Source organism: Aotus nancymaae, unplaced genomic scaffold (assembly GCF_030222135.1).
Source record: "Aotus nancymaae isolate 86718 unplaced genomic scaffold, 86718_ANA_hifiasm-v0.15.2.pri h1tg000016l, whole genome shotgun sequence".
Lineage (NCBI taxonomy): Eukaryota > Metazoa > Chordata > Mammalia > Primates > Aotidae > Aotus > Aotus nancymaae.
In genome coordinates, this window is record NW_026988428.1 from 21,234,125 (window position 1) to 21,248,759 (window position 14,635).

Genomic DNA, 14,635 nt, shown 5'->3' on the forward strand with positions numbered 1-14,635 from the left:
CCCTTCGAGGTCTGTCCCAGCCCCCGCTGCCCAGGCCACACCCGCTTCCCTCCGGTGGCCCGGCCGCCCCCGCCGCAGTTTGCGGGAGCGCTTTTCCTGGGGCGGGCGCAGGCCCAGGGCGCATGCGCACTGGTCGAAGGGCGCGTCCTTGTCCGGATCTCGCGAAGTTACGTTAGATTGGCCGCCGGTGACGGGTGGCCGTGCTGGGGGCGGGAGGGCTTCTGTGGTAGGAAGGGAGGTCCGCTTGGCCGGGCGCGCCGCCCCAGTGCTCTGTGGGATACTGGAAGTCTCGAGCGTCTCCTCCTGGTTCCCAGCCCTCCTCCGGCCCGCACTCATAGAAACATTCACACACCCCCTGCCTCCCCTCTCTTCCCTCTCCGCCTCCCCCTCCCCCCCCCCCCAAGATAAGAAGACCCGGCGGCAGGAGAGGGGATGAAGATGGCGGACGCGAAGCAGAAGCGGAACGAGCAGCTGAAGCGCTGGATCGGCTCCGAGACGGACCTCGAGCCTCCGGTGGTGAAGCGCCAGAAGACCAAGGTGAAGTTCGACGATGGCGCCGTCTTCCTGGCTGCTTGTTCCAGCGGCGACACGGACGAGGTCCTCAAGCTGCTGCACCGCGGCGCCGACATCAATTACGCCAATGTGGACGGACTCACTGCCCTGCACCAGGTCTGTGCGCCCCGCCGCCGGCTCTCCTGAACCTGAGGGTCTTCGTCGGCCTCCCGCCGGGGCCTGCCCTCGGCTCTCCGCCTTTTGAGGCTGGGGGCGGCGGGAGACACCCTGCTGCGGGTGAGGGGGCGGTTTCCCGAGAGGGCGGGAGGGAGAGAACTGGTGGAGGGGAGGGCACTGGGCTTGAGGCCCCCTTTAGAACAGTTGCTGTTGGAGTTGGGAACCGGGTGATTTCCGGGGCATAGGGGAAAAGAACTGTGGTCGTCTTGGGGCCACAGGGCCGTTTGTGGATGAGTGTCTGGGATTTCGGGTCGAGACAGGGAGGGGTGTAGTGGGATTGTGCCTGGGCCCTGGTGTCAGTGATATACTTGTGCGGGGGGGTGGGGGGTGGGTGCGGGCGGATGCTGAAGGAAGAAAACTAACAAGGGGCATTAGGGAGGCTTAGGCAGATGAACATCTTTGACTTGCAGGTGGGCATTAGATTTGTTGCACTTTTTTTGTACTTGATTACAAATGAAGATGATAATAACAGTAATCTAGAGCCCTAAGCCGAGTGCCCTGAGCGAACGATTTCCTGTTTTCTCATTTATTACTCCTGGTCACTGGGGAGGGGAAAACAGAGTGTAATTAGCTGATCTGCACCGACTGAAAGGAAGGGGATGGAAGTGGGTAGACTAAGGAAGCCCTCCGAAGAGCTTGCCCACCTCCGAACAGGAACGTGTTGAGTCTGATACTCGAAGTTTGCCGCAGTGTCAGAGATCCTTGAGCCCCAGGTCCTGGCGTGTGCACTGCGGTTAAAAAAAGAATAAATATGGGACACTCTTTTCAAAGCCAGTTACCAAGCTCTGATTTTTCTTTTAGGGATGGGGGAAGAAAGCTGGTCGCAAACTTTTCTCAAAATGGATGCTTTGTGCATGTTAAAGTTTTATAGTAGTCTGATTGGGATCTCTCGATGTTAGCCAAATAAGGAGAAACTATTGGCAATCCAGAGATAATGTTGCCTTGCCTTTAACAGGCCAAAAGCAACACAACCACGTAGAGTTCTGCATAAAAGCAATTTTTAAGTGATGGTAATAGGTGACAAGACATAGGCTTTTTCTATTTTGTTAGCGGGCAACTTGGAATTACTATAATAGAAAACATCTTTGCAGCAATAGCTTCCCCTTACAATGAAAAGACTTGTAAGCTATCTCAAAGTTGCCTTGGTTGTATGTGGAAGCATAGCCTTTTTTTGAGTAATGTTGTAGTAAAAACTTGTTTGGAAGGTTGAAACTCAAGGCTTTATATTTCATGAACATTAACTTGATGCTTTTTAAAAAGAGGTGTGTAGTGGCATTTTTTCCTTGTACTGCTTCCTGTTTAAGTGAATGATGACCATTTTAAATTTTATGTAATCGAATTCTCATATCAGACTTGGAGTATAGCCTTTATGTACAAAGTTGACTCGATACATTGAAATGATTGACAAATTGCAGGACAAATATGGAATTCAAAATGTGGCACCCAGTAAAAATATAGCATGGTCTTTAGCACTTTTTCTATTTCATTAATTTAGACTATTTAATGCATAGCAAACTTTATTTAGCTGAAGTTTATTTAAGGCATATCATAACTCTTAAGATTTTAAAACCATGGTGTTGAGAGTGAAAGAAACTTTTAGCATTAAAAATGATAATGTAATTATATAAGATAAATCTTCAAATTTGTTTCAAGTGTACTTGTTTTACACATTTTAAACATTTTAGTGTGAAACAATCTGAAAGACGTTTATTACTGTAGGAGGTCAGGATAATTGGATAATGGTTCGCATCAATATGTTTTATTCAAATTGTCAAATGGAAATTTAAAGTTACTATTGTGGAGGAACCCAATTTTATTGTCTTGGAGAAAGAGGAAAATTTCTGATATTTACATTACTGTAATACTGGTTTAGGGAGGAAGAGAAAATACGTTTTACTGCCTTCTTAAGATATTTTTTTCTCCTCTCAATATTCACGTGTTGCAAGAATTGTCAGACTTACCAGTGTCTTCCTGATTAACTGAAGTTAGTGGTTAGTTTGGTGTTCTGTAGATACATCTTTATTGGGTATTTTGTTTTAGTTGACAAACAAGTTTCTAAATTTACGCCATTTGCGTAATATCTTTATGTTTATGTGGGTTTGAACCGATAGCCTCTGCCCGCCTCCACTTTTCCATAAAATTTTTCCTTGTCTGCACATTCCTGAAATCCGTTAAGTCAAAATCTTTAAAATATCAAGCATTAACATTTTTGTTATGTTTTCTTCACTCTCTTCTTATCAACTCTTGTACTTTTTTCCCATTGTTACTATGAAAACGGAGTTCACTTTGGGCAAATTTAGGACAACAGGTAGTGAAAGACAATAAATAAAATGAAAAACCACACACACAAGAAAATTTTAAGCTTTTAAGAAATCTCTTGAACTTAGCTTGCTTTCCATATTTAATGATAAAAACTGAAATCACTGATTTAATAGTCCTTGAATAGTTTCTTTAAAATTTAACCTCTCAAAAGATCATAGAATACCTAAAATGTTTCACCAGGTTGGTTATTGTTTTTTGAATATTCATTTGCTTTTTGAGTTTTTTCAAGTGTTCTCAATTTTATTGTCAAGAGAAAAGTTTTAGGAACATCACAACCCACAAATACACTTTAAAAAATCTAATTGTTTGCTTTCATTTTAAATATAAACAGGTTATATTTAAAGGTTTATTAGTTTGTTGAATGTGCTCTCTCATTAGAAGTTATAAAAGACACCCAGTTTTTAGCTGTTTTTTTTTTGTATAGAAATATGTCCTCTATATAGGAGAAGAAGCAGTGTTTCTTGTCAAATTTCCTATCTTGGCCTTTCTCCCCCACCCACTCCACTGAGACTTGACCCCCCTCAAGGCTACAAAACAGCACAAAGTTAAGCATAGATATAAATTTCTGTTTTTTTCTAGAACCAAGTTCTAGAGTAGAATTTCGTTTTTACCAACGGGGCAATGGTCAGCTTCTGATTTTAAAGCTACCTGGTAGAGTTTTACAGTATGTGATTATATCTCTATTTTGGCATACTTTGTAAGGATTTAGGGAGATTAATACGATTATATGTAGAATGCCTTATTGCTGATTCTTACTGATACTGGTGTGCATAAAATACAGGGCTGAGATTTTTCTCCAGCAGTTTTGAGTTTAGCCTGTTGATTTTAACCTTAAAATCTTTTCTTCTTCCTCTGCGCCAGGGACTTCCAAGTCAGTTTACAATTCCCTCGATTCTGCAAAGCTTCAAGCCTCATTTCCATTTTTTAGGTTATGTATTGATTTAAAATGCAATGCTATTAAATATATTATAATTTTATATACATATATATATAAATGTTTTTTAAGTAGTAATATAGTAAATACAGATTCACTGCCTTTGCCGTAGAATGGTGACTACTGTGTTCACGTTAACCTTTGTAATTTCTTCAGATAACTTCTTATTGTTCAAAAACAGATTTTCACAGTTGGAATTCGGTATTATAATTTTACTTTTATCCCTTAACATTAGAGATAATTCTTTTTATCTTTGGGCTTTACCAGCATCCTTTTTAACTAATTTTGAGTATTATTAATTTGGTTATAAGACAGTTTTATATAATTGTCAGAAATTTCTCTAAATTCAGCCTAAAATGGAACATCTTTCCTCATCAAGCCCTCTTCTTATTGATGTCCCTGTTTCTGTTAATGATGTATATCTTTAGATTGAGTTAAACAGTTATTGTTTACTCATTCCCCTTGTCTATGTATAATCCAGTCAATCTTATAGCTCAGTCTTTTCTTTACAATTACCTTTCCATCAGTTCTTTTCCTTGCCACTCTTTCTGTCAACCTAGTTCATACCTTTATTAATTTTTTTCCTAGAGTATAGTAATAGCTTAATTGTTTTTCCTGCCTCTATTCTCTCCCTGATTCAATCTAGCATGCATATTGTTGTCAGATTAATCTTTGGACAATACCACTCTGGTGGTATCACTCACTCCTCTCTCTAAATGTGGATGTAATACATTTTACCATTTAGCTTATGCTTGATATATCTTCATTGTGTTGTGCCCTTTATAAATTGGTTAACTTGCTTAAATTTCAACTAGATCTTTACATTTTTTATTTCCATGCCTTAGCCATGCTTTTTTTATCCCCTCTCACTTGTTTGCCAATTAAAAACCCTAGTCATTGTTCAAGATTCACTTTCTCTTCTCTGGGGTGTTCACTGTACCCTTATATTCTGCCTCTCCTGCAATAAAAAAGTGTTTGTGTTTGTCTTCCCTCATAGCCTCTGAGGACCTAATCTTCCACATTTTTGTATTTCCAGAGCCTAGCACATAGTAAGTAGGTGTTCACTAAAGGTTTATTGAATTGTATCTCTTTACCTCAAACCATCAATAGGAAGTTTTATAGTTATTTATATGTCGTGAGATACATTTTTGAAACCTTCGCATCAGATACATAGCATATTGTTCTTGCACATAATGGAATTTGTGTGATTATGAAACAAATTAAAAACTTTGTTGTGGATCTTCAATTTATTTATTTTTAATATCTTGAGACTTTTAAACATTCTTTTTTTTTTTTTTGAGATGGAGTCTTATTCTGTCATACAGGCTGGAGTGCAGTGGCACAATCTTGGCTCACTGCAACCTCCGACTTTCAGGTTCAAGCGATTCTGCTGCCTCAACCTCCCAAGTAGCTGGGATTATAGGTACATGCCACCATGCCTGGGTAATTTTTTTTTTTTTTTTTTTTTTTGGTATTTTTGGTAGAGACGGGGTTTCTCCACGTTGACCAGGATGGTTTTGAACACCTGACCTTAAGCGATCCGGCCGCCTTGGCCTCCCAAAACGTTAGGATTACAGGCATGAGCTACTGTGCCCGGCCCAAAAGAATCTTAATATTAACCTCCTGTCTATTAAATTCTAAAGCAGCCTAGATCATGGTTAAGTGGTAGAAAAATACTATATCCAGTTGCATCATTAATCAACTACTTACTTTGTAAGAGTCTATAGGACTCTAGGTCCTATAGAGTGGGGGTTCCCAAATACTGGACAGTGGATAGATGGGTCCGTGGCCTGTAAGGAACCAGGCCGCACAGCAGGAAGTGAGCGACGGACTGGTGAACTAACATTACTGCCTGAAATCCGCCTCTTGTCAGATCAGCAGTGGCATTAGATTCTCATAGGAACACGGACCTTATTGTAAACTGCGCTTGTGAAGTATCTAGGTTGTGTGCTCTTTATGAGCATCTAATGCCTGATGATGATCTGAGGTGGAACAATTTCATCCACAACCACCCCCCAAACCCCATCTATGGAAAAATTGTCATCCACGAAACTGGTCCCTGATGCCAAGGTTGAGTACCACTGCTAGAGGAATGCAAAGTAGGATTAGTTCCATGCTCTGTGCTATCACAGTTTTAAAATAGTTTTTCTTTTACTTTCCATTGCAGACAGACTTACAGATAGGCTTAGTATGAAATAATTTTGCTCTTAAAATACAAATTTGATCTACTTCTAAGGGAGCCATTTTAAGCAGCTTTGTAAAATACACGATCCTCTCATCAGTAAAAGGAGTACTTTTGTGTAGTCTTCTTAAGATGTGAAATGTAAAAGAGACTGGAAGTAATTTGTTTTGAGTTGTTAGCAAATAGTTTAATTAATTATTATGAAAAATCTGAATTAAGAGTTATTTTGTAACTGTTTACACTTTTTTTGGTGGAGAATGTTAAGATCTTAGAAGAACCTATTGGATCACTTATAAAGAGCCTTAAAGTTTGTTTCTAAAAGAATGTGCAGTGTAAAATATTTTCTCTATATAATTTTCTCTTTAGAAAAGCTGTAACACTTCATGCTGATATCTTTCAAAAGTTTTTATTGAAATCATTCTAAATCCATTTTTAAAAACCGACCTAAACTAACAAGCAAAACCCTCCCAACGCCAAACTGGCCCCTCACTTCCTACAAATAAGTGGGCAACCCTAGCCATATATGGGATGTGCTGGTAGGGCACCAGTGCCCACATTGCTGCTGTTATAATGCTTTTTCTTAGTTGCTGCCTCTGTGCTTCCTGGAAACACTTTTGTGGTCTGACTTTAAGGTGTCATAACCAACACCATCTTTCATGGGCCTCAGTTACAATATGATTGCAAGATGTGACTGAGCATTTTCTAGTAAAGCCAGGTAGAAACACTGGATGGAATAAAGGAAATGTGTTTCATCATCCATTTGTTATTACCACATTTAAAAATTATAGTTCACATAATAAAAGTACTTTTAAAATCTTACTGGATGCTTTTTAAAAGAAAATTATTTAAAAACCTTTTAATACGGGGAGGCATAAAACACTGTTTTGTTTTTGCCGTAACATGTTACTTCTTGACATTATATGAAGTTGCTATTTTTATTGCCTCTGTGCCTGAAAAATTGCCGTATTTTACTTCACCTTTCTTTAGAAAGTTTGTGGGGCTCCACGATAACATTGAAAAGACGATGAGATATTGGCATTTTGGTATACCTCTTTGAAGGATTGAAGACCTTCAACAATTTTGAGTTTATTCTCAGTTGGAGTTACATATGTAGTAGCCATGCCTTAATTAGTGTTTTATGGAGGAGCAGTGCTTTTCCAAACAATAGTTTAATTTTCACAACATGCTTTTTCATTTGCTCAAGATTACCAAAAAAATAAATGGCAGAGCTGGGATTCTTACGTAGATCTGTTTGATTCTAAAATTCAAACTTTAGGCTATGCTAGATATCTTCTTTGAATTCTGAAGAAGAAACTATTCTTACATCTTTTCATCATTATGGTGGTGGTTAGTAGTTTCAGGTTTCCCTGTAAATTAACTGAAAATCAAGTGCAACAGACACACATATAATTGTTTTCTTCATCCGCTTTTGTTTTAGTTAGCCCACACTTTTAAGACCTTTCTATGGTAATTGAACTGCAATAGTACTGTATCTAAATTAATCTCAGAATTCAAAATTATCCTAAATTTTAGGAACTGCCAGGATTATTTTTGATTGACTATTATGTGCAGAATATATCAGCAGCAATAGAAATGCTCCTTTTTTTGAGATGTAGAATTTAATTTTTAAATACCTTTATTTTTCTTTACCCTAATAACAATTTATATTGTTTCAGGTGTTGAGTGTGTGTGTGTGTGTGTGTGTGTGTATGTGTGTGTGTGTATATGTGTGTGTGTGTTTTGAGACAAGGTCTCATTCTGTCACCAGGGCTGGAGTTCAGTGGCATATGAACATGGCTCACTGCAGCTTTCTTGGGTTCAAGCGATCTTCCCACCTCAGCCTCCCAGTCAGGGAACTACAGGCATGTACCACCACTTCCAGCTAAATTTTTTCTTCCCTGGAGACAGGATCTCTTTATGTTGTCCAGGCTAGTCTCAAACTCCTAGATCTAAGTGATCCTCCCACCTCAGCCTCCCAAAGTACTGGGATTACAGGCATGAACCACCATGCTTGGCCTGTTTTAGTTTTTTTAATCATTTACAGTAAGTTTTTTATGCATGTATACATGTACATATTTGACTCTTTCTTGAGACAAATTATAGGAAACTTCATACCAGGGATATTGGGGGAAAAGAAGAAGTCCCTTAAGTACCCTTATGGTAGGGACTTTGATCCTTTTTTCTTTAAATCTCCTTTTGTATCTGCATTTTGTTTTAATAGGTACACAATAAATATTTAATGATTTAAAACAATTGAACACAGTGTAAACTAGTATTTTGAAGAGCAGAATTCATAGAATATAAAATGATAATTTGGGTAAATATAACAGCACTGACAAACTTTAAAAATATCCTAATACAAAAGATCATACCAACTACTTATTTTTATAATACTTACAGTGTAAAGGTAACTGTTATTACAGTAAAAAAATTTATCAGTTGGCTGGGTATGGTAGCTCACGCCTGTAGTCCAGCACTTTGGGAGGCCAAGGCAGGTGGATCACCTGAGCTTAAGAGTTCAAGACCAGCCTGGCTAACATGGCAAAACCTCTTCTCTACTAAAAATACAAAAAATAGCCAGGCGTGGTGGCACATTCCTGTAATCTCAGCTACTTTGGGGGCTGAGGCATAAGAATTGCCTGAACCCAAGAGGCAGACATTGCAGTGAACTGAGATTGTGCCACTTCACTCCAGCTTGGGTGACAGAGCGAGAATCTGCCTTAAAGAAAAGAATTATCAGGAAGTTAGATTTATTTTTGAAATGGGATATATTACTGATTATCAATAGAAGCTCAGGTTTATGTAACTGAGAAATATATAATGAATTTCTTTAAACAAATCCTTGAGTGTTCATTTAGAAAAGTAATCTCTAGGCTGGATGCAGTGGTTCACATCTGTAATCCCAGTACTTTGAGAAGCCAAGGTGAGACACTCAATCCCAGAAGTTTGGGACTAGCCTGGGCAATATAGCGAGACCCTGTCTTTATCAAAAAAGAAAAAGAAAATAAACCTCTAGTGTTGTGACATTAGAAATAATGCATATTTTATGGTTATTTTACTCACACTGTTTTTTCCAAATAACATTTTTATTATGGCTCCCTTTGTGTCAGTATTTTCTGACCTTATTATGTTTGGTTGTTTATCTTTGCATTGTCATGCTGGCTAACCATAAAAAGACACACTTGAGTTCTGTGTTACTGCCCTAAGTGTGCTTCCTGCTCAACTCAAATACTCTTTCATGGGTGGAGACATTCCACATTGTCATGTGTTATATAGGCATTTCTGAAATGACATTCAGTAGAAACCATGGAAAGAAGTGAAAGCATTCCTCAGCTGTCTCCTTTATAGTAGTGTATTTAAATGTTGTGTGTATTGAGTGAGATATTCTGCAGAGAGCCTCACTTAACAAAAAGCTTTACTTTAACCTGATGATTTAACTCACATTTGAGCTGAAATTACTTTTTTTCTTAGTTGAACACCTCTAACAATAAAAGCATAAGATTGTACAAAGTTCATGTCATTTTCTTGAATACTGGATAGTGCAAAGGAGAATACATTTTGTGAGATGTAAGTTGGTACCCTTTTAAAGGTTAATAGCCATATGGGAAAGTGTATTTTTATGGACTGTTATACACATACATGTACACACATACATGTACACGTACACACTCAGTAATAAACATCCTAAATTATACATATTTTACTAGCCTTCAAAGTTGTTTTAGATGGTTATAAATTTATTTGAATATTTATACTCTTGCGTGGAAAATTTCTAGTGCTTTGCTATTGGAGTTTCAGCTCCAGACATTTTTAAAAAATATCCTCCTTGTTGAGATTTTTGTTTTCTTTCAGGAGAGTTTTTAAATTTTGAAAATGATATCATTCAAAAATGTGTCTGGGAAATAAGGTAGATCATGTAGTAATCATGGTGAAAAAATATCTGTGATTATATGATATTTTCTAAAAAGCTTATTCTTAACTGAAATGTGATCATAAATAGGTCACCTTGGATTTAAGTTAACTCTTTTTACATAGTCTGTATTTGAGTAAGCTTCTGAATTTCTAAACCTAAAGTCTGTTTATTTCTGTTCTAGATTTTGATGAAACAAGTCAATGTTATAGCTTGTGAACACAGTCTTTTTTGTGCATATTTGTTTTCTGCAAAAGATTTTGGTGCTGCCTGGCACATTGACTCATGCCTGTAATCCCAGCACTTTGGGAGGCCAAGGTGGGAGGATCACTCGAGCCCAGGAGTTCAAAAGTGACCTAGGCAACAAAGTGAGACCTTGTCTCTATTAAAAAAAAAAAAAAAAAAAAAAATTAGCTGAGCATGGTGACATGTATCCATGGTTTCAGCTACTTGGGAGGCTGAGGCAGGAGGATTGCTTGAGTCTAGGAGGTTGAGGCTGCAGTAAGCCGTGATCACACCAGTGCATCCTAGCCTGGATGACAGAGTGAGACCATGTCTCAAATTAAAAAAAAAAATAAAAAGATTTTGATGCTGCTGTCTCTAGATCATGACACTATTTCATTAAGAGCTATTGTTTTTCTCCAAGATAGTTTAGTTTCTGCAGTTTTTCTTAAAAGGTTTGAGCAGATGACATATTCAGCAATATCTGTATTCCTTCCAAGTATGTGGAATCTGCTTAAGAACTTTGTAGCATATTCAAGATTTTTTCTTTTAAAATGCTTGCTGCTATTTAAGTCTTTGAACCATCATTTTTTACAGATAAAATGCCTTTATATTTCTGATCTTCTCAGTGTTTTCAATTATTTTATGATATACATGAAAATTTAATAAGTAATTATTAAGTCTTCAGTGCCTTGCTTTTATATGGGTTGTCCCCATCTTTTTTTATTTTTTATTTTTATTTTTTGAGACAGAGTCTCACTCTGTCTCCCAGGCTGGAGTGCAATGGCACAGTCTTGGCAACCTCCACCTCCCGGGTTCAAATGATTCTCCTGCCTCAGCCTCCTGAGTAGCTGGGGTTACAGGCATCTACCACCACGCTTGGCTAATTTCTTGTATTCCCACCTCAGCCTCCCAAAGTGCTGGGATTATAGGCGTGAACCACTGTGCCTGGCCTCTCCTTTTTATTTTTAAGCATGGCTTACTTTTGTTTGTTTAATGTTGTATGTAAATTTTATCCCAAATAAAAATAGTTGTAAAAGTTTAAGAATAATTATTTAATTAAAACACTAAAGACAAATGTAAAAGAAATTGAATGCTAAGCAAATTTCCAGGACTGAAGTTTGCTCCATTTAAAAGTTTAACACCCTTTTATACATCTCTATACAAGTATGTAATTTTTTATAAATGGGATCATACTTATTTTCTGGTTTATAACTGATTTTGAACCATTGTATATTTTAAGATACATTTCTGTGTTAATATTCATATACATTTTCCTTTTTAATGAGTACATGATATTCCATTGGGGGTGTGTGTGTGCGTGTGTGTGTGTACACTTGCACGTACACATGTGCATGTGCATATACATCTCAGAATTTATTTTCTTAGTCTTTTCCTGATGAACATTTAGTGTATTTTCCACTTTCTTATGATATGGTGAATATTATACCATATACATCTTTACTCATCACATTGTATTCCTTAGGATTGTTTCTTAGAAATCTCACCTGCAATTTTATGTTTTGCTAAAAATAGCATGCCATTTTCATGATCTCTTATACAAAAGACTTTTTTTTTAATTTTACTTTAAGTTCTGTGATATATGTGCAGAATGTGCAGGTTTGTTACATTGGTATACATGTGCTATGGTGGTTTGCTGCACCTGTCAACCCGTCATCTAGGTTTTAAGCCCCGCATGCATTAGATATTTGTCCTAATGTTATTCCTCCCCTTGCCCCTCAACCCCCCACAGGCCCTGGTGTGTGATGTTCCCCTCCCTGTGTCCATGTGTTCTCATTGTTCACCTCCCACTTATGAGTGAGAACATGAGGTGTTTTCTGTTCCTGTGTTAGCTTGCTGAGAATGATGGCTTCCAGCTTCATCCATGTCCCCGCACAGGACATGAACTTATTCTTTTTTATGGCTGCATAGTATTCCATGGTGTATATGTGCTACATTTTCTTTATCCAGTCTATCATTGATGGGCATTTGGGTTCTAAGTCTGCAAAAGATATTTTTAATAAAGTTTCTAGTATATTGAAAATGGAAAACTAACCTTGAAAGTACTCATGCTGACACACATCTGTTACATTCATGTGATAATGTTATCCCCTATATGTCACTCATAGGAAAATTTTTGTTTTATGTATTATTGTTGTTATTTTTTTGTTTTGAGATGGAGTCTTGCTCTGTTCACCAGGCTGGGAGTGCAGTGATATGAACACAGCTCATTGCAGCCTCGACTGCCCGGCCTCAAGTGATTCTCCCACTTCAGCTTTTTGATTGGCTAAGACTACAGGCATTTGCTACCATACCCGGTTGACTTTTAAAATCATTATTATTATTTGTAGAAACAGCTGTGTTGCCTAGGCTGGTCTCGAACTCCTGGGCTCAAGCAATCCTCCTGCCTTGGCCTTCCAAAGTGCTGGGATTACAGGCATGAGCTACCATGCCCAACTGAGGAAAATTATTTTATTGCTTTATTACTCTGTGTGTGTTTGTATACAAAATTCGTCGTATTTCACTCAGAGAAGCAGTTTAGGAAGACAAGACAAACAGTGTTTGAAGTTATTAAAATATTAAACAATATCTGTATTCTTCATTTATATGATGCTGTTATTCATTTAAATTAGTGAATAACTCAGATATCGCCATTTATCATATGTCCAGCACAGTACTAATATCTAAAAACAACAGTCCCTGCCTACCTGTAGAATACGATCTAGTTGAGGTGGCAGCATGAGCAAATGACGACAATGTAAATACGTCATAGTGTAGAGATACAAGGTGAGATTAGAGGTTTTATTAGGTGGTCTTAACACAGAGTGTCATGGAAGACATCCCTGAGAAAGCTCTGTAGGTTATAGGCAACTTATCAGCAGATGTCGTGAGTCTTTTACTGCCCTATTCACTCCTGGTTTGTCTTCCGAATGCCCCTGTTCTTTTTTGTGTCCTTTTTTATCAGTTTCTTTCTTGAAGATGAATGTCGCCGAGGTTCTCATATGTCTATTTGTCTTTTTGTGTTATTTCTGTAGTTTCAACTTTGTTTTTATATGATCTGTTCTCCTTTTTATATGATCCGTATCTTATTTTTTATATCTGTCTTCCATTTACTAAGCTAGAATCTCAGGGTCGTTTTCTGTTTTCTCCTTCACTTACATACAGTCCATCTCTCCTACCATGCACACACCTTAAAAAAAAATCTTTTATATATTCATTTTACATACATTAAAGGTCTCCTCTGTGCCAGACACTATTAACTGCTGTGGAGATACATTTTTGGAGCAAAACATATACCAACAGTACCCTCATAGAGTCGACAGTAAAATGAAATTACCTAGCCATTTGGGAAATGCAAATCAAAACCACAATGAGATACTAGTTCGCACCTACTGGGACGGCTATAATAAAAAAAAGAGAGATAACAAGCAGTGACTAGGATGTTGTATTAGTCCCATTTTCTGTTGCTTATAACGGAATGCCAGAAATTGGATTATTTAAAAAGAAAATAAGTTAAGGTTATTTCTTACAGTTATAGAAGCTAAGAAGTCCAAGGTTGTAGGGTCAACTCTGGTGAGAGCCTTTTTGCCCGTTGGGGACTCTGTAGAGAGTTCCAAGGCAGCACATGGTGTCACATGGTGAGGGAGCCGAGTGTGCTAACGTGCTCAGGATCTCTCTTCCTCTTCTTAGAAAGCCACAAGTTCCACTCCCATGATAACCCATTAATTCATTAACCATTGAATCCATAAATGGATTAATCTATTATGAGAGTGGAGCCCTCCTGAGGCAGTCATCTCCTGAGGTCCCCAACTTTCAACAGTGCCATATTAGGGATCAAGTTTCAGCATGTGTTTTGGGAGGGATATTTAAATCATGGCAGATATGAAGAAGCTGGAACCCTCATGCACTGCTGGTGGTAATAGTAAGATGGTACAGCCGCTTTCAAAACAGTCTGGCATTTTCTCAAAAGGTTAAACAGAGTTACCATATGACCCAGCAGTTCTCCTAGATATACACCCAAGAGAATTGAAAATATGTCTACACGGAAATGCATACAGTACTGTTCATAGCAGCATTATTCATGATAACCAAAGATGATAACACACGTCTTATCAGCTGATGAATAAAGTGATATGTTTTGTCCCTGGAATCAGTGGAATATTATGCAGCAGCAAAAAGGAGGTGCTGATAATTGCTACAAGGTTGAATCTTAAACATTATGCTAAGTGAAAGAAGCCAATCACAAAAGACTACATGGTATATGATTCCATTTATATGAAATGTCCAGAATAGGTAGATCTGTGTTTGAAGCAAGAAGGCAAATAAATGGTTGCCA

The 14,635-nt window shown here is 38.0% G+C and overlaps 1 protein-coding gene across 9 annotated transcripts in view; it reads left to right on the forward strand.

The window, feature by feature from the left end:
- Nucleotides 1-213: 213 nt before the first annotated feature.
- The window catches only part of PPP1R12A (protein phosphatase 1 regulatory subunit 12A), a 150,825-nt gene continuing 136,403 nt past the window's right edge, over nt 214-14,635 (forward strand). For 3 of the 9 annotated variants that reach the window (XM_012442037.2, XM_012442042.2, XM_012442038.2), the window contains exon 1: nt 214-669. In XM_012442037.2, coding sequence (XP_012297460.1) covers nt 433-669 — 237 coding nt within the window. In that variant the 5' untranslated portion in view covers nt 214-432. The remainder of the gene's footprint in view (nt 670-14,635) is intronic. The other 6 variants (XM_012442036.2, XM_012442043.2, XM_012442046.2 and 3 more) reach the window with 3 other exon arrangements.